This window comes from Sinocyclocheilus grahami, unplaced genomic scaffold (genome assembly GCF_001515645.1).
Source record: "Sinocyclocheilus grahami isolate Dianchi unplaced genomic scaffold, SAMN03320097.WGS_v1.1 scaffold726.1, whole genome shotgun sequence".
NCBI lineage: Eukaryota > Metazoa > Chordata > Actinopteri > Cypriniformes > Cyprinidae > Sinocyclocheilus > Sinocyclocheilus grahami.
This window is the reverse complement of record NW_015505905.1, coordinates 151,101-170,750: the sequence shown is the minus strand read 5'-3', so window position 1 is coordinate 170,750 and position 19,650 is coordinate 151,101. Positions and strand designations below refer to the sequence as shown.

At 35.7% G+C, this 19,650-nt stretch overlaps 2 protein-coding genes across 2 annotated transcripts in view; one reads left to right on the top strand and one right to left on the bottom strand.

Moving 5' to 3' along the window:
• The window catches only part of LOC107560415 (cAMP-dependent protein kinase catalytic subunit alpha-like), a 13,300-nt gene extending 2,699 nt beyond the window's left edge, over nt 1-10,601 (bottom strand). Inside the window, exons 1-5 of the mRNA XM_016244595.1 lie at nt 10,595-10,601; nt 5,473-5,534; nt 5,263-5,391; nt 2,278-2,373; nt 2,078-2,200 (exon numbers count right to left, since the gene is read on the bottom strand). Coding sequence (XP_016100081.1) covers nt 2,078-2,200; nt 2,278-2,373; nt 5,263-5,391; nt 5,473-5,534; nt 10,595-10,601 — 417 coding nt within the window. The remainder of the gene's footprint in view (nt 1-2,077; nt 2,201-2,277; nt 2,374-5,262; nt 5,392-5,472; nt 5,535-10,594) is intronic.
• LOC107560414 (tubulin polyglutamylase TTLL7-like) overlaps nt 8,230-19,650 on the top strand; it is a 103,365-nt gene continuing 91,944 nt past the window's right edge. Inside the window, exon 1 of the mRNA XM_016244594.1 lies at nt 8,230-8,387. The gene's annotated coding sequence lies outside the window, so the exon portion shown is untranslated. The remainder of the gene's footprint in view (nt 8,388-19,650) is intronic.

Below are 19,650 nucleotides of genomic sequence, written 5' to 3'. Positions count from 1 at the left end.
AATTCTCTGGCCAGATCCAGCTAGGCGAAGAGATAATGTATAGTATGTTTACTTTAGTATTTTCTGTACAATATTGTCAGTTTTTTTCAGATTATTTTTTATGGTTTACTGTAATTGTAACCTGTACTGGATACAGTATTTTACGTTTGCTGAGCTAACGGTGTTATGCACACTACTGTAGTAGCATGACAAGTGGGACATGTTTTGTTGTGGTTCTCCATGTTGACTGATTTGAGTATATGGAGAGAAATCAATGATATTTTCGTCAGTCTGCAGCATTGGTCTTGTGTAGTATTTGGTGAACTATTGTATAGTTGCACTTTCTCTGTGTACTTCATTTACAGTACTCTAATCACTGAGAATTAGTCTTGCTAAAAGTGTTTTAGATTAGCAACAGCAGTGTAACGCAACTGAGTAAGGTGAATATATTGTATAGGCCTACTGTATGTACTGCAAGAATAGTATTGTACTGAATGTTGGTATATATATTCAGCACATGGTTACTGCAAAATACTGCAGTCCAACTGCAAGGGCCAAAAAGTTCAACTAAAACTCTAAATGAATGGCATGTTACAGTACACAAGTTGTGCGATTGTAAAATCAGGGTCAATGAGAGATTCATTCTGTCTCAGCATCATGGCTTTGTGCTTGAGTCCGGCCTGAGGACTTTGTCCACATCACAAGTAATGTAGTCTTTTTTTGCTAGACAAAGAGAAATGACAGATCCAGCCTTGATAACACTCTCTAAACCTTCCTCTTTCTCTCCTCATCCTCCGCTTCTTACATGTACTCTCCCTCCTCTCCTTCTCAGATTGTTTCCATCTATTGTTCGTATCATCATTCAGTCACCTGTGCCACTTGTGCACTCTGAACTGGCTCATATTTTGTACAGTTGGTTTAATCACATCATTAGAAACAAGTGTGAACAATTTTGAATCGATGTGTGTAAACGATGACAGCTGTGCTTTAGTAGTGTTTAACTTTTGCCGCTTGTGTTTAGCATTTTGCAGCACAAATGCATCACAGTGGGATAAGTGTTTAAGTGAATGAGAATGTGTTTAGAGTTTTGCAAAAAGAGTGCATGAGATGTGCAAATAGAGCCTAACTGCCTGAACGTGTTTAAGGTTTAGCAGAAAGAGTGCTTTATTTGACAAATTGGTTTAAGCTAGTGAGAATTTGGTTCGGAGATTGGGGTTTAGTGTTGTAGCAATTCAGAAAAACTGTAATATGTATGAGAATGTTTAAACTATTTAGTTCACTAATTTAGTTTGCTTACTCTAAAGATGTTATTTTTAAAAACAACTTAGAACAATATTTTGCATCATATTTTCTGTTATGTACTAACAAAACAAATAAAATTAAATGTAAAAATACATTAGAAAAATGAGTAAAACTCCAAAAATATAAGTCCATATATCACTTCCTCAGAAAAGAAGTCCATTCCCTGTTGTGCTCTCACATCAAAACCAGCAACATATTTGTTTAGAACAGTTTCAACAGATCTGTGCATATTTATGTTCTAATTCAGACAAGATTACTTTTCCACTAGAAAAAAGCATATGGATAGAGGACTCGTATTTTAGCCAGAAAGCAACAGTTTGAAGTTTAAACGGTCTTAATGATGGATTTGTTTATCACAAATATGCAGCTTTCTGCTTGACAAGATGTTAATTGATAGACTGGAGTCGTGTGTGGACGTCAGCTGTTTGGACTCTCATTCTGACGGCACCCATTCACTGCAGAGGATCCACTGGTGAGCAAATGATGCGATGCTAAATTGATCCAAATCTGTTCCAAAGAAGAAATAAGCTACTTCTTGGGTGGCCTGAGGGTGAATACATTTTCAGCAAATTTTAATTTCTGGGATGAATTTGTTTTTTTGACTTGTTCTGATATAGCAACTTAATTTTATTGTACTGATGGAGTAAAATGATTTGTGTAAAAATAGATAGTTAAAGAAATAGGGACAGAGTGCAGAGATACAGTAGGGCCAACACCAAGAGGGAATTTTACTGGCAATTACAGTACTGTAATAAATAAAATAAATCATAGTAAAAATGACTGAAATTCTTCTGACCTTGCCAGATACAATTTTCTCATAGATCTGAATAGGTTGATCAGCGAAGAAAGGTGGATATCCAGCAGCCATTTCGTAGATCAGAACGCCCAATGCCCACCAGTCAACAGCTTTGTTGTAGCCCTAACAAAGAAAGAGAGAAAACATTAAGGATTTGTTTAACTTCTAGAGGAGTAAGAACTACTGCCGTGTTTTCTTACCTTGCTGAGAATGATCTCTGGTGCCAGGTACTCTGGTGTACCGCACAACGTCCAAGTTCTGCCTTTGACTCGTTTGGCAAAGCCAAAGTCTGTTACCTAAATCACATTCAAATATAAGAGATATAAATAAAATCTCATTAAAATATCAATTACACAACCAATGTGCAGGTAACCTTATTAACCTTTTTGTACCCTATTTCTAATAATAATAATAATAACTAATAATTGTGGTTTTAACATGGCACTGATGACCCTGTTTGCAATTTCAATTCATGAAGAAGCGGGATCCAGACGGAATGACTTAAGTAATACCCACAGTATCGATTCATATTTGACTCCTATCGCCAACATAGCTAACGTTTTAATGCATGATCCTCTCAGTAAATTGTTATAACAATAATATGTTTAGATTTCATAAGTTACATGACACTTTAGCAGTCTTGACTATGTGACAGTCAAAAGTGGAAACATCATTAGGCCGCTCGCTGCGGTTTGATCTTGTCAGCAGAGGAAGTTTCAGTTTCCTCCCTGCTCTGTAGATATATTTGTACCATTTCACTTTATGTTCTGACACATGAAACAATGCCCAGACCAGCCAGACTCAACTGAAACTGTGACAATTAACCTGCTTTTGAATTTCCTAAAATTACAAAATAACAATCAGTTTCAGAGTTCGAAAATGTAAGAAACTATATGCTGTAAATTTGATTTGAAATAATTTAAGTCAACTGAATATCCCAATTTAGTTTAGAGCATGCAAAACATAAAAATGCATTTAGTTTAATTATATTGTTCTCTATAGGAAACATCGGGATTCAGTTATTTAGAATAAATAATAACTTACTTCTAAATAGAGGCATGCAAACAGAAATCATGCTCATTTCCATTTGCAAATCAGTTTTTACAGTCTTCTGTAACCCAGATAAAAAAGATTATGTAAAAATCTAAACAAATTACGCTTATCCTACAATGTTTTGTATGTACAGTATTAGTGTTTTGATTAAGGTGTTTAATCCAAATGAGTGCAACTTTATATACGGTGGCCAAAATTATTAGAACACTAGTATTTTCACCAGCTAAAAAAATGGTTTTAAGTCAGTTATTTCTCTCTTTTGCTGTAGTGTGTCAGTAGGAAATATCAGTTTACATTTCCAAACATTCATTTTACCATTAATTGTAATAATCCAGTGAGATTTTTGTCTGACAGCAGCCAGTGCTGCACACAGAGATCTGATCATCTTCCAGTCTGTCTGGAATGACACGAAGAAACAGAACAAACTGAGACAGACTCAATCCAGAAGAACTGTGGAGAACAACGTCTCCAAGATGCTTCAAGAGACCTACCTGCAAAGCTCCCTGAGAAACTATGCACAGTACATCTCGGGCAAAAGCTGCTTTAAACGCAAAGGATGGTCACACCAAATGTTGATTTAATTTAGATAATAGAAGTTAATTGATAAAAAAAATATATATTTATAACATTATTTTTGACAGCATCCTCATTTTTTTTAGCATTTTTACACAAGTGCCTAAAACGTTTTATAGTATTGTAGCTTTGGTTTCTTGAAGCATCTTGGAGACGTTGTTCTCCACAGTTCTTCTGGATTGAGTCTGTCTCAGTTTGTTCTGTTTCTTCGTGTCATTCCAGACAGACTGGATGATGATCAGATCAGATCTCTGTGCGCAGCACTGGCTGTTATCAGACAAAAACCTCACTGGATTATTACAATTAATGATAAAATGAATGTTTGGAAATGTAAACTGATATTTCCTACTGACACATTACAGCAAAAGAGAGAAATAACTGACTTAAAACCATTTTTTAGCTGGTGAAAATACTATGTGGTGTTCTAATAATTTGGGCCACCACTGTAATTTGCGTAGCTAATTTATTTGCGGAAAACATACAGTAAAAAAGTTGTCATTACATAAAAATGAAGTTAGGTGATTTCGTTTGAACAACTTAAAATATTACACAGCAAGGACTTACAATGTCAAATTTGGTGCTGAGCATGCAAATCACTGATAATTGCTAATCACCCATAATAAACTTGTATAATTTGTGTTTTTGGTTAAAGCATACGGATGAATATATGTTTTAGCTCTATTTACTGTTAATATTTTAAAATGTTTTCTTTTAAGTCACCATTAGGGTGATTAATGTTCCCTTTGGTGAAGTTCCTTCAATTTTAATGATTAAATTCTTTATAAATTCTTTATTACAAAAAGGTAAAACTATATGATTTTTGCTGAAGTTTGTGTCACTAACTGATACACAAATTAAGCAAACATAGTTTAGTGGAAAGGTCAAGTTAGTAGCAGTTGCATCAGTAATGCGCAATATTGTTACTCAGTATTTCTCAGCTTCAAAATTCAAGCTTATTGAACTTTATTGAGCTTAACGATAACTATAAAGTTTTGATAAAGTTTAAAAGAACGAAGCATTAATAATTGTTCTAATTCTTTGATAATACAGAAGTCCACACCACAGCTATAACATTGATGACACAGAGGAATGGTATTTTTCCCAGCTGACGAAAGCTAAAAACAATGACATCTAATCAGAATCCACAGATGAAAGAGCTGAGCCTTTAAAGCAGCAGACAGCATAAAAGCAGTGCATAATAAACACACTCATAATAAACAGAACGTGAACAGGTCTTAAATCATTTACTTTTGAGTTTATGGAACTTATTATGCTTATTATGTTCTCTAAAATAACAAGAACATCCTTAATTGTTATGGTGATACAACTATTTTTTTTCCATATCTTTATAGTAAAATCAACCTAAAAATAAATACTTTCAAAACAACATACATTCTGCATTTCTAAAAGACCCAGTATGTACTCATTAAGAGACACCAGGTGTGTGTTAAAGAATATTATGTCTCATAGAAGTTCACAAAAACAAATGTCTTGCACAGAGGACAAAAATCAATTGCTGGGACCTGCAGGAGGATATACAATACAGCATGCATACTCACTTTTTCTTTGTCCAGAATCTTCATAGCGTAGTATCGTCCCGACTGTCTGTGCTTGACTAGCATTACTCTTCCAAAAGATCCAGTGCCAAGAGTTTTCAGTCTGTCAAAGTCATCTAGACACGATGTGCTCTGCAGAACCCAAGTCAGAAGTCAATTAGTTCTGCTAAAAAACTGTCTCCTATCATGTTTATTGTAATAAAGCTCCCATACCTGTGGCTGACAGTCCCATTTTCTCAAGAAGTCCTCTTTGGCTTTTGCCAAGAATTCTTTCACTAAATAAACAGATAACAGAATTAACATTATAAATTGAAAAAGGATAGCTCAATGCATGCTTTTAAGATAAACAATAAGCTGCTTTATCTAGAATAGAACAGAGCACAACTTTAACATTTTCAACTTCATTTCAATCCATTTAAATGTGTAACACAGAACTTATTTAATGCATTGAAGTTGGTCAATATGAATCATTCTGTCAGCATCCCCTGGGATTTCTAGTTCTGAGCATGGGAACTATATTGTAAGGGACTGAAATGTTATTTGATGTTTTTGAACTAGATTAAAAAGGGGGCAACTTTAAATGTCAGTGGAGCGACTCTTCTTGTCATGTCGACACCATATGTTAAACATAATGAAAAATGCAAATATTAAAAAAGGTGTGTTCTATAACAAACTGAAAGTTGCAGTATTTGAGTGGAGTTTCATGTTATGAAGACACATTTCCAACATGTGAAACCACAATGCAAACTGAAACGTATTTTAAAAAGTGCAAAATGGCTTAACAGAGGATGTGTTATAAAATGTGGATGACTTCTGCTTGTTTGAGCTCTTGCCATTTCATTTAGGCAGCAAAAGAGATGCTGTTATCAACTAATCCATCTTTTCATCTGGTTGCTCAGTCAAAGGCATAATCAGTGAAAGCTGCTCAATATTCTATCCAGAGAGATTATCGAACGTAAAGGTTTAATATTATTGAGGAATATTATAAATACAATGCAAATTAAAAGGACAACACTGTCATCTTTTGATTATTTAATGTAGAACTACAACGACCAGCCACACAAGAGCAATGACTTCTTTTTGGAATGATCTTGATTTTATCGAGACTCCTGAAATGACTTTAAAATGCACACAAATATGTTTTAACTATGTGATATTCATTGCAGCATTGCACTACACTGCATTTACCAAAAATCTGTTTACAGAATATTATCTCTCCAATTGACAGCTTTATAGATAAATAACACTGTTATCATAAAAGCAGCTACAAACAAACTTTGTAATAATATAACTTTTGTGATATCAGGCTTAATAAGGTTTAGCCCGCCACCTGCACATGAGATTTGAATTGCATACGTATGTCAGTGGATGTATTATCAGTAACAATGGTGTATTTTCTTTATTTTTTACATTTACATTTTAGCCTAGCAGGGAAACCTACAGTATTATCAGGTCTGCCATTTACTAGCAGAAAAGTTAATACTTTATGTATGGGAAACTTGTGAGAAGCAACCTGGTCTCTTCCTGTTGAAACCACAAAAAGTCTGACAACAATCAAAGTGTATTGAAATATACTGTGTGCACTTAGACAAGACTAAGATAAAGGTACAAAACAGATTTTAATAGCAGTGTGCATTGTTGAATTTGCTGGTTTACATTCAAATTTTCTTGTTTGTAAATTACGGTTATATACTGTAAAATGTACAGTTTTTGGCCGTAAATGTGTTTACAGTTTTTCTGTATTTTTTACAAAACTATTCTGGCAACCACAGCTGCCAAAATTATTTTGTAAAAATGACATAATTTTTTTTACAGTGCAGGTTAACAAGTAGCTATTACTCAGCCCTGACTAATGTAATTACTAATGTAACTAGGCCTACTTTTTTGTAGCAGGATGCAAAACAAATATACCCGGGTGGTCAGTGCTTTTCTTAGCATATGAATTTCAGTCACTTGGTCCAGAGATCAATTTGTAGCCTAATAAATCACTTGTGTTAGCAGTTACCAACAGATACCCTCACAAATAAAAACAAGCCAGCACCAAGAAAATAATAGCGTAGGCCGTGATGTGTTAAGTCGTAGCACCATCAAGTGGGGAAAAGACGAAATAAACATCAGTGATGAAACTTATAGAAATTCTTAGTAGCCTACTGTATTTTAGTAAAACATCCATCTAGATCAGAGGTGCCCAAACTCGGTCCTGGAGGGCCGGTGTCCTGCAGAGTTTAGCACCAACTTGCCTCAACACACCTGCCTTCAAGTTTCTAGCATGCCTAGTAAGAGCTTGATTAGATGGTTCAGGTGTGTTTAATTGAGGTTGGAGTTAAACTCTTCAGGACACCGGCCCTCCAGGATAGAGTTTGGGCACCCCGGCTCTAGGCCAACTTATTCAAATTAATTTTAAACAGTGATGTTACAACAAATGACACTACCATTTCATCAAATGTTTAATATGTTCAATATTAAAGTTTACAAATATATATAAAAAACATTTATAAAGTAAAGTGCGACTGTTGTTTATGTGGGCCAACTGTGATTTTTATTCATCTTTTAGTTGTGATCTACACACATAGCTTGCAATTTGGTTTATATTCATAACATAACATCGAAAAAGAAGAAAAGAAGATTAATGATGTCTTTGGAAATAGGAAATATATGTAATATTTATTATTAGCCTTTTATTACTAGTCATCTGGAATGAGAACCCGGATGGAAACATTGGTTTGTTGCTAAGAGTCCGTGCGCTCCGGAAGAGTCCATGTATTTCACAGTGGGTAATTATGGTCACTCACCACATGCCTCTTAATCTACTGTTTAGAAATGAACAGTAATTTATATAGATTCTATATGAAATACAAACGGACAAATTGTGGTTAAATTATATTGTGTTATTAGTACTGTGTAAACAGCGTGCAGTCCACGCGCCCCTATTTGAGCAATGGATCGGTCCATCTTCATCGTACACTTGCGGTAACTGGACAACACACAGAGCAGATTGAGGGATTTCATTTAAAGCCAAACCTAATATAATATGCATTACGGCCAAAAATAATACGTATACACAAAGAGACAGAAAAGAAAGAGCAACAGCGACAGCATCGCAGACAGAGGCTGGAGCCTGTGTATAGGTAATTCCCTCAAAACATCATTTTTATCATCATTGATCTGATCACTGCTGTTACATAGTTTATGCAAAATAATAACAATGTTACTGACAAATAATTATTCAATGGCTTGAGTTCAGCCATCAGGATGTCTTGTGTGTCAGGATGCGGCGCATCTCTCATCGCATCCGCATCTCTCTCTTATAATGAATTATTATTTGTCACTTTAATAACATGCACCATAACCTAAGCATTATTTATAAGTTTGTCATTTTCGATGCGTAGTTTAGTTGAAGAGCTTCATAAATCCTGGCAATGCAGCACCGGTGTTTTATGATCATCTGGGCCTCCTTGCATCAGGGGGTCTTGCAGGGAATTCAGTAGCAAATGAATCACAAAGTATCCTGTTTTAACTGTGAGTTATTATGAAGACAGGAAAAGGAGAATTAAAGGAGAAAAGCAGGTGTTTGGATGCCGATCTGGACTTAAATACGTCCTATACAAAGGCCAGCACTTCCATCACATACAGTAGTGATCATGAATTAACTGGTGCATGCACACGAGCCAGATCAGCAAAAACCAGGACCAGGATGTATCTATGTATCTGTACATTTATCCACCCCACGCCACGGGATCTATTCTTCTTAGCAGCACACCTCATATAACATTTGGGGGCCATGAGTTTTGTGCTGTAACAGACCAGTGATTCAAGTAGATTACATCACTGAATTCCTCTTCTGATGGGAGAGAATGGTTTCTGGGATGGATTGATGTTGTTCGCGCATTGGTTCACTGTTTCAATAATTTTTGTTTCATGGATTGCACAGAGTAGGAGCTTTGGAGATTTCTGGTGCACTTTTTTCTCGCATGCTGTAAGTAAAACTGGGGTGGTTATTATGTTGCCAAGGAGACATATAGGCCTGTGTCTAAGAGCTGTTCCTAATTTTAGAAACGCACACACAACTTAACACCCTACGCTTAGTGTGACTTCACACATATACTTTATCAGGGGTTTTAGTCTTTTCTCATTGCTTAATCCATGAAAAAGTAGGCTTAGCTATTTTTCATTACCAGTGATAGAAAACTGGAACAATTATACCTTACAGTTGTCGTGCAATTGGCATACAGGTTTGGAACTGCGTCAGGGTGAGTAAATTATACTAACATTTTTGGGTGACTATCCCTTTATGGGTAACTTAAGGTACTAATTTACACCCTTTAGGGGTAGAAGGAGCACAAAGGGTGCTGCCCAAGTGACAAGCTACAATTTTTGTAATGGAAATCTTGGAATAGGCAGGTCAAGCAGTCATTATTGGCTATTTTGGTAATCGACGAATTATTTGGATGATTAATTAAGTAACCTTTTTTTAAGGATCAATAGTAAATCATTAAGGGTTTTATTGAATAATTTGTTCTTCTATGTTTTCAAACTGTTGAAATACATAATGTAATCGTATATAGGTGCATATACAATCCTCTTCTGTACTGGAAGAGAGACAGATATGCAGTAAAAATGCATTAACATCACCCAAATTAGTCGAGTCATAATTTGATCATTTTGTGACTTAAAAAAATATTATTCACACATTTTAATTAATTTATCATTTCTAATAATTTATCAACTGTTTAATAAAAATAAAAATTATTTTATTTTATAGTACAACTGTAAAATTGCAATAATTAAGCGTTAGCATTAGCTCTGGCCGGTCACGTGAGTCAAGCTTGCATCAGCTGATCACATCTAGCTATAGGAATACGACACCTATCGCGGCATTCCTATCTAAGCTCTATTCAGTATTATTCAGCAGCTTTTCAGCTTGCTCAGGAGCAAATTACCCTCCTCCATCCCCAGCTCCTCCTTTCGCCACAGTCAGGACTTGGCTTTCTGATATTCCTTGCTAATCAGACTCCTTTATCTTGAATAAAGTGTTACACTTAAATATCGTTAAGTACATTAATGATATCTGCCTTGTTCTGTTCTGTTAACCCTAGGGGGGTTATTATTGCTGCTCTCCCAGCTCATTCATGACAGGCTGCATGGATCGGCAGGGAGTTTTTTGCCCAGAACAGAACCATACCACCAAACCAAACTTTATGCTAAGTATCTATCATTTTGACAATAGTGGTCCTGACAGAACTAATATTTATGTCTTCTCCTCTGTTGGTAACAGGTTTATAAACACTTCTCAATACAAATGTGGCGAAATAAGTTATAAGCATCTCAAACTCACAGCTCATGCCGAAATTGAGTTCATAATACGCAGAATTTTCTATGAACGGAGCCGCTCTGAGATCCAGCAAGTATACTTAATTACATTGCAGCCTTTGTTATTTGATAATCACACTAAGCCATATCATGATTCGATCATGATTTGATATATCATGCAGACCTTGTGCAAATTGTTTGTTTATGCAAGTCAAGACCATATGCAAAAAAACAAAACAAAAACAAGACCATACAAACAAAAAGGCCGTACTCTTTTTCCATTCCAGTTTAAGAATGAGCTTGTTATTAGAGTATTGAGATGTTGTCTCAGATGCATACAGAATCTTGATTTGTGAGGTACTTTTTATGAATGATTAACAGAAGTGTCATTAAATACTTTTTTTTTCTTTAACTCACATGCCATGGTTTTTGATTTCCTGATTTGAAGGAATTTCCTGAAATTCCTTCAAATTTAAGGAGCAAGTTTGGTTGATATGCCGTCTGAATGGAGGCACAGATGACAATTATTTGTCACGTACAGTATGGCATGAGGCTTTGTGAGTCACGTTTTGCTCTCAATCACCAATATTTTGAACCTCTCCCTTCGTCAACCTCTCTCGGACCAAATGGTACAAAGTATAGTATCCCAAAATGCTGAAGAAAAAGAGAAATATTTAAATGTAATATTTAGCCAGGGAAATTCATTATCAGTTAGTAGAATATGTACACTTGTGGCACAGAGAACCTCTGTCAGTGACATCTCTTAAGGCATTTCATGACTTTTAAAATCTGAACAGATTTATTATAATGTGTGGATAATGTCATTTTTGGAGCATGCCTACAAAAGCGCTGTTTTGGTGTGCATCACTTTAAATGCAAATGAGCTGCAAGAAAATGGAGGACAGCATACAACAGCTGTTGGCAGAAACTATGGCAATGCAGGGCTGTCAGTCAGCTGCTGTGGGCGGGGCCTAAGCAATATGTAGTCACATTGTTTAGAGAATCAAAATGACATAGTGAGACTGATTTGGTTTAATGTGGATTAAAAAATAAAGTGTGGGGGGATTTTTATCATTGTACACTGTAAAACATTATTGTGATTTTAACAGTAAAAGACTGTAAAAATGCTACAGTAAAAACCTGTTAACTGGTTAACAGTAAGTTTCCATACTATATACGGTGAATAAATGTAATTACATTTAATGTAATTTTACAGTAAAATACTGTTAAAAATAAGGTTTTTGGAAGTGAAAAAGAAAAAGTCATTGTATAATTCACAGTGAAAAAATGTAAATTGACACTCCCAGAATTTCCTGCATCACACTTCATATTTGATGTTGGCAGAAACTATGGCAATGCAGGGCTGTCAGTCAGCTGCTGTGGGCGGGGCCTAAGCAATATGTAGTCACATTGTTTAGAGAATCAAAATGACATAGTGAGACTGATTTGGTTTAATGTGGATTAAAAAATAAAGTGTGGGGGGATTTTTATCATTGTACACTGTAAAACATTATTGTGATTTTAACAGTAAAAGACTGTAAAAATGCTACAGTAAAAACCTGTTAACTGGTTAACAGTAAGTTTCCATACTATATACGGTGAATAAATGTAATTACATTTAATGTAATTTTACAGTAAAATACTGTTAAAAATAAGGTTTTTGGAAGTGAAAAAGAAAAAGTCATTGTATAATTCACAGTGAAAAAACGTAAATTGACACTCCCAGAATTTCCTGCATCACACTTCATATTTGATGTTTTTTTTTGTTGAAATTCGTTTTTTCTTATCAGTTGTGTACATTAGGGTTTAATCTTACATCTGATGTAGTTAAATTAATGTTTATTGCATTATTTCAGTACCGTGGGTGTCACCATGATGGGGTTTAGTGTTTGTGTGAATGAGACTGTGTGCACCTTCTAGATATAAGAACTACCCTCCTCAGCTCATAGAAAAGATGTTTGTGATGAGCTTTGGTTCATCATGTGACTTTCTCATCACCACCAGATTTTGGTGGTTATCGGTTTATTTCAATGGTTCAAAACAGATATTAACACTTCAATATGTTGGTTTATTAACATTACATCAGTTAATGAAATACGGTATTTTTTGTGAATTTAAGTTAAATCTGTAAAACCTAAAATGTTGCTACCATATTTTTTACGGTGAAGTTCTGGCAACCACAGCTGCCAGGTATTTTACCGTAAATGTCACAGATTTTTTTTACAGTGTAGGGTGTAGGGCTGTGCAATTCATTGAAAAACGGTTTCGATTTCGATTTTGGCCTCCGACGATTATGAAAATACAATAATCGAGATAAAACGATTATTGCGCCCCATTCCGCCCTCTTTTCCAGCGCTGCACTTTCGTTCCTCCATAAAAGCCCAATTTCACGTGCAAATCAGTACAATCATGTAACGTGACTTTTGCAAAATGGGGGGTGCTTGATTTATAGAAGTATATTTATTCATGTTTTTAAAAGCGTGAAAGAACTTGCACTGCTCCTCAGGAATATATATGCGCTCAGAGATGGAACAGAACACAGACATGTAAAGTCATCTTTTAGCTCAAGGTGCACGCCTAAATGGTCAAATACACGCAAAAATGTGTCAAATGCTGCGCTTAGTGATTATTCATGTATACCTTCATCGGTCATGTAATAAATGGCTGTTTGTGATGAGCTTTGGTTCATCATGTGACTTTCTCATCACCACCAGATTTTGGTGGTTATCGGTTTATTTCAATGGTTCAAAACAGATATTAACACTTCAATATGTTGGTTTATTAACATTACATCAGTTAATGAAATACGGTATTTTTTGTGAATTTAAGTTAAATCTGTAAAACCTAAAATGTTGCTACCATATTTTTTACGGTGAAGTTCTGGCAACCACAGCTGCCAGGTATTTTACCGTAAATGTCACAGATTTTTTTTACAGTGTAGGGTGTAGGGCTGTGCAATTCATAAATGGTCTAAATGGTCAAGTACACGCAAAAATGTGTCAAATGCTGCGCTTAGTGATTATTCATGTATACCTTCATCGATCATGTAATAAATGAACGTAAAGAGTTGAGAATGAAAATACGCGTGTAACGGTAAATTGGAGCCTGCGGCTCTTAGAGTGACAGCAGGCTATTTTCCTGCTGCGACTGTGTGCTTAATATTAATCAAACAACAAAAGACAAATTCAAAATCACACACTGGTTTTGAGTGAAGGACTTTTGTAGCTTTAATAAGAAACAAAAAAGTTTAATTCTTACAGTCTATGCTGTTTTATTTTACATTTGATTATTCATTTCTGTAGTAGGCTGTAAACTTCTTGAGACTTGCATAAAAAAAAACATTAAAGCACAGTGTGTTTCATTTGTATCTTTTTATTCTATTGTATTTGTCCTTTGCTTTTTTATTACTGACAGTTTAATTATTTTCAATAATTTGGAGGACTTTTTGTTTGTTTGTTTGAAATTCCGCTGGTCTCTACAATGTAGATGTCATAGCAACCTTATTTACAGGAAATATATATTTGATATGTATCACTATCTTTAAATAAATCACTCGTATAAAGTTTTGGTCATATGGCCCCCTCATAATCGTGTTAAATAACCGTGATTACAATATTGGCCAAAATAATCGTGACTATGATTTTTGCCATAATCGAGCAGCCCTAGTAGGGTGGTTGTGTTCACACACTGCCAGCACACATTTATGTCCAAACAACATGTAAAAGTGGATTTTGCATAATAGGTGCCCTTTAAATATTGGTTGGTTTTTGTTCTAAGTGGGGCTGAACGATTTTGGAAAATAATCTAATTGCGATTTTTTTTTACCAATATTGCGATTTAATATGCAATTATTTTTTTAAAGCTCGTTATGTTCTGTATTATTCAACAAAGACAAGCTATAAATCATTGTATAGTATGACCAACATACTATTAGATAGATTAAACATAAATGTTCTTTTCTGTAGGCCAGGCTTATATGTTACAATGAAATTAGGTGATGCATGAATTGATGTGAATGACATTTTTATTTAACAACTACAATCACAGTAGTATATTGACTGATTTGTTGAACTTCCAACCTTGTAAGCATGTAATAATTATGACAACATAAAGCACTGACAAATAAGAACGGTGTAAACATTAATATGAAAGTCAGTAACAAATCACGCAAACTAAAGTAGATTGCAGAAATATAAAAACAAATCTGTTGCTTTACCACTCTACTTTAGGTAATTCAAAGTCACTGTAATAAACATATGTAAACATGTGCACTGCACTTTTTAAACACTGTCTGTTAACTTTAGACCAGTGGTTCTCAAACTTCTTTGGTTGTGCCCCCCTCAGACTACCAAATAATTTCACTAAACATTATGAAACTTTTTTTTTTGTAATTTAAAAAACCTACAGGGAAAAAAACACCTGCATCATTTGAAACATTGAAAAATAGCATAGAGAGAATAACTTATTATTATTATTCTCTCCCTGTTATTTATTTATTTTTTGTGGGTTTCTTGCTGTCCGCTAAGGCATAGGACACACACAGGCTTTCCTCCTCACCAACGACATTAAACACCGTGTCTACACCGGACGCGAGCGCCAAAATACAGTAGAAACCATTATAACCAGTGACACTGTCTACACTGGATGCGACGCGACATTAAACTGATGCCTTATTCTATTTATGACGTACTGACACAAAGTTAAAATGATTTGCACCGGTCTCTTTGTCGCATCCAGTGTAGAGCTGTTGACAACTGTAGCGTCCGGTATAGACACGGTGAGTGAAGCCGAGAGCAAGATATGCCTCGTCATAATTTCTGCATTTAGCTTTTAAATGACCAGCACTTGCCTGGGTCTGTGCAACTTCATCTATGATTTTCCTCTTCCCTTTCACAAACCGATCCATCTCCCATTCTAAGTTACATCCTTTGGCTGTTTACCGTTTTATTTCTTTTCTTTTTCTGCTGATGGCCCACGCTCGATTTGAAGCAGCGCTGCTTAGACCGATGGGTGTGTGTCATCAAAGTACTGTGAGAGCTATAAGAGAGCGCGGACATCTTCTTATGCTTTCTCTCACTCGCCGTACTTTGATGTCATACACCGATCTAATCTTCAAGTCAAACATGCCTCTTTACTCTCACGTGTCACGTGACCGTGTAATCGCAGCCTCTGCGATTGGAAAATCGAAAATTCTCATATCGCGATATTATCGCAAATGCAATTAATCGTTCAGCCCTAGTTCTAAGTGAGAGTAAATGTAACTCTCAAAGACTTTTAGGCTACGTCCACACGAAGCCAGAGCTTTCCCTAACCGATCTCTTTTTGTCTCAAGAAATATCTGCGTCCACACGAAACCACGAAACCGACACGAAACGATGTAGTATACATGCCAGACCAGTATGTGGCACTGTAATTGTTCTACAGAGATACACTAAAAACGGAGAATAAGACTTTGACTATGCGCATAAACCTTGCGCGCGGTATACAAATGAACATGGAACAATACATTTATTAATCTGTGATAATGTTAGTTAATAAAAAGACAATCGTTCAGTGTTTGTTCATGTTTTTGTTGCTGTTACGTGACGTAGCGGTGTCTGACTAGGGGCGAGACGTGGGCTGATGACGTCATCGTTTCAGAAAATATACGGATTCGCTGTCCACACGAAAACGCAAGGGTGCCGTTTTCAATTTATCCACTCTGGGACCCGGTTTAAAAAAATATTGGTTTCAACCTCCCAAAACGCCGGATCCGTGTGGACGAAACGCCTATACGATACAAAATGTATGCATATACATCTAAACATCTAAACATACTAAACATACTCCGTGTGGATGGGGCCTGAGTTGTGTTTTCCTGAGTTGCCCTGATTAGTCATTCTGTTCACCTGTGTTCATTCAATTATGTCATTAGTCTCGCTCTAATTTTTGTATAAATTCTCCCCATTTCTGTTCTGTCCTTGTCGTTATTATTTTGGTCTACAGGTTGTGCCACCCCAGCGCCTCGATTCCTTGTGTTTGCTGTGTGGATTATAATAAAAGACTTTATTGGATTACTCCTGCATCGTGCGCCTCCTTAGAGAGCACGGTACTGTGACCGTAAGCAATTCGCAAAAAGTTTTAATGAAACTATGATCAGATGTTGCGAGGAAGAAAAGCCTGGGGAAGTCTGGCACACAATTAAGGGATTTGGGTAAAGGTCAGTTTAGTTCTGAGAAAGAGTGAACCATTTTTAAAAAAGCATAGATGATATGATCATGTTATCTTAAGTGAAAAAAAAACTGTGGAAATAAGCAGAATTAAAGGGGTGGTTCACTGTTTTTTTTCTAGGCTTGATTGTGTCTATGGGGTGCAGTCTAACATGTTAATGCTTCGTTTAAAAAAACAAAAACACATTATTTTTCACATAATTTACCTTTATTCCATACCGCTCTGTCTTTTCTCTGAGAAACGCGCTGATCATTTCCTGATTTTATGAACCTCAGAAACAGGCGATGGGCTCTGATTGGTTAGCTAGCCCAGGGTGTTGTGATTGGCTAAACCACCTCTAGTCTCTAATCGTCCCGCCCCTCACCTCAGTGGCATGTGCTCCGGTTGTATTGTAAACAACGGCGTCATTAATATCGCTTATAAGTTTGAGCCCGATTGAGAAGCAGAGGATCGTGCAGAACCTGTGCAAGCACGGCTTTTAATGGTAGGCCTATGTTTTTTGTTTGTTGTTGTTTCATACTTTTAGATGCGCTGTTATTTGTAAATGCTACTGCTTATGTGGCTTTTAATATACGGTTTTATCCTGACAACGAAGTCAAACGCCACAAATAAATCAATGTATGGGAAACACTTGTAATGTATATCGAAATATCGGAAATGTGTTTAAAAATCATATCACCGTTATTGAAAAAAATTATATCGCGATACATATTGATATTGAATTATTGTCCAGCCCTAGATTAAAGCTTTAATACAGTACGGTAACTGCACGCGCGTCCATGCTTAACGCTTCTCATAGCTATGTGAAAATAAGTGTATTATTGGAACAATATTAAGAACCGCTGCTTTATAACATTGATTTTGAAACTTGTGAATCCATTAGAATCGTTAGAAGACAGAATCACGAATCATATATGAATAGATTTTTACGTGAACCTCTAGTTTTCTCGTTCTCTTCTCTAAAGCAGCGCAGCATGGCCTCGTCCCCCTTCGTAGCGTGTTCCTGGGGGTGGGGTTTATCAGGGTTTGTGACGTCATGAACCCGGGAAGTAACTTGTTGTAGTCCCTACCAGCTGTTTTTGTAGGCATTAAACTGCCAGAATTTTAAAAGACGATATTTCCGCTTGCATTAAACTTTCAGCTTCGTAACTTTGCAGATATTGTTTATGCTCAAACAGCATCATTACACACTAACTAACGTTAAAAAAGTGAAATCGCAATCAACCACCCCTTTACATAAGGTATATTTAACCTGGCCACTTGTTTGACTAGTAGAATGATTAGTTGTGCAAACCCTACATTATATAATAAATATAAAAAAAATGTATTGCATACCATAATTTCACAAGGTTATATGATTTTGGTCTCCTTTTTTCTTTTTCTTCTCAACAGCTCCCACTCACTGAAGTGGAGCAGTGACATAATATTATTCTTGTAACAGTTTCCAGCATTTCAGTGATAAAAGCGCATTTGAAATGCATACACAAAGTGCAGCAGTTATCGTACGATGCTTGGTAGTGTTCAAAAAGTATTTAAAAAACAACTTTCGAATTGATTCCCTCTTGTAAACTCAGAGATGTGGAGTCTGAAGTAAGCTAAACATTTTCCAAATTGAATTAGCATTAGTGACAGTGTTGAGAAATAGAGGATATGACTTTAATATCAATTAGTAACCTCCCTGATTTCAGGCAGAATTACCAATTACCATATTATTACCATATACCACTCCTCGCTCACTGATATCAGAAACCCCGAAAATTTACGGCTAAAGTATTTAAGTATGTTTTGAAATATCACAGAAGTTCTGTTCTTAACACATATTAAAAGAAAAATAAATAAAATACTAGAAGAGTAGTTTCAAAGTGGCTTATTGGAACTATAGTGTGCAAACTATTTTCCTACCACATGCACATGTTTGTCAGCATTAAAAGGTATTATTGCTGCTTTTTGCAGTGCAAATTTTGTTTGTGAAGGATGAAAATAACAGTACGTTTTTGTCAGTTATTTTATCTACAGATCGCTGCATTTCTTACAGATTTTCTGAAATCGGATACAGATCAAGTAGCACTATAAGATTTCATTTGTTTGAATGCATTATTGAGAGAGCAATTGCGTGTGAATACGTGTTGTACCTGTTTAAATCATGCTTTCACTGGAAAATATTCAGTATAGAAGGAACAACTAAATTGCGTGAGAGCTATAACTTGAGACTCATGTCCATTGCCGTCATCATAACCTTCACATTCTTTCTGATTTGAGTGATCCATCTGTAAAATGTCAAGCTAGCTAAACATGTTTAACGTGACGTGTTGCTAAATATGCAGTTATATAATGGGCCGTTGGCAGAAAACCACGACGCTCCAACTTTTAAAAAATCCACTCCTCGCTCTATTCAAAATAACACCACTCCACTCCACACAGTTTGGAAAGAATCCTGCTAAGCAAGTTTGTTATAGTCAGTCTGTAATGACATTTTGGTTTAATGGTTCAGACATAACTGTAACTCTGTCCCACTTGAGTACTGAGGATTACCTGCAGACCAGTGCAAGAGCGCACATTTAAAGGGATAGTTCATACAAAAATGAAAATTCTGTCATGAATTATTCACCCTCATGTCGTTCTAAACCGGCGTGCCGTCTCATAAAAAAATTTATATTTATAAGTAATTGTCCACAGGATTATTGTAACGTAATAAAAACATATTTAAAGGGATAGTTCACAAAAATTTGAAAATTATGTAATTAATTACTCACCCTCGTGTTGTTCCAAACCCGTAAGAACTTTGTTCATCTTTGGAACACAAATTAAGATATTTTTTGATGAAATCCGAGACCTTTCTGACCCTGCATAGACAGCAATGCAACTGAAATG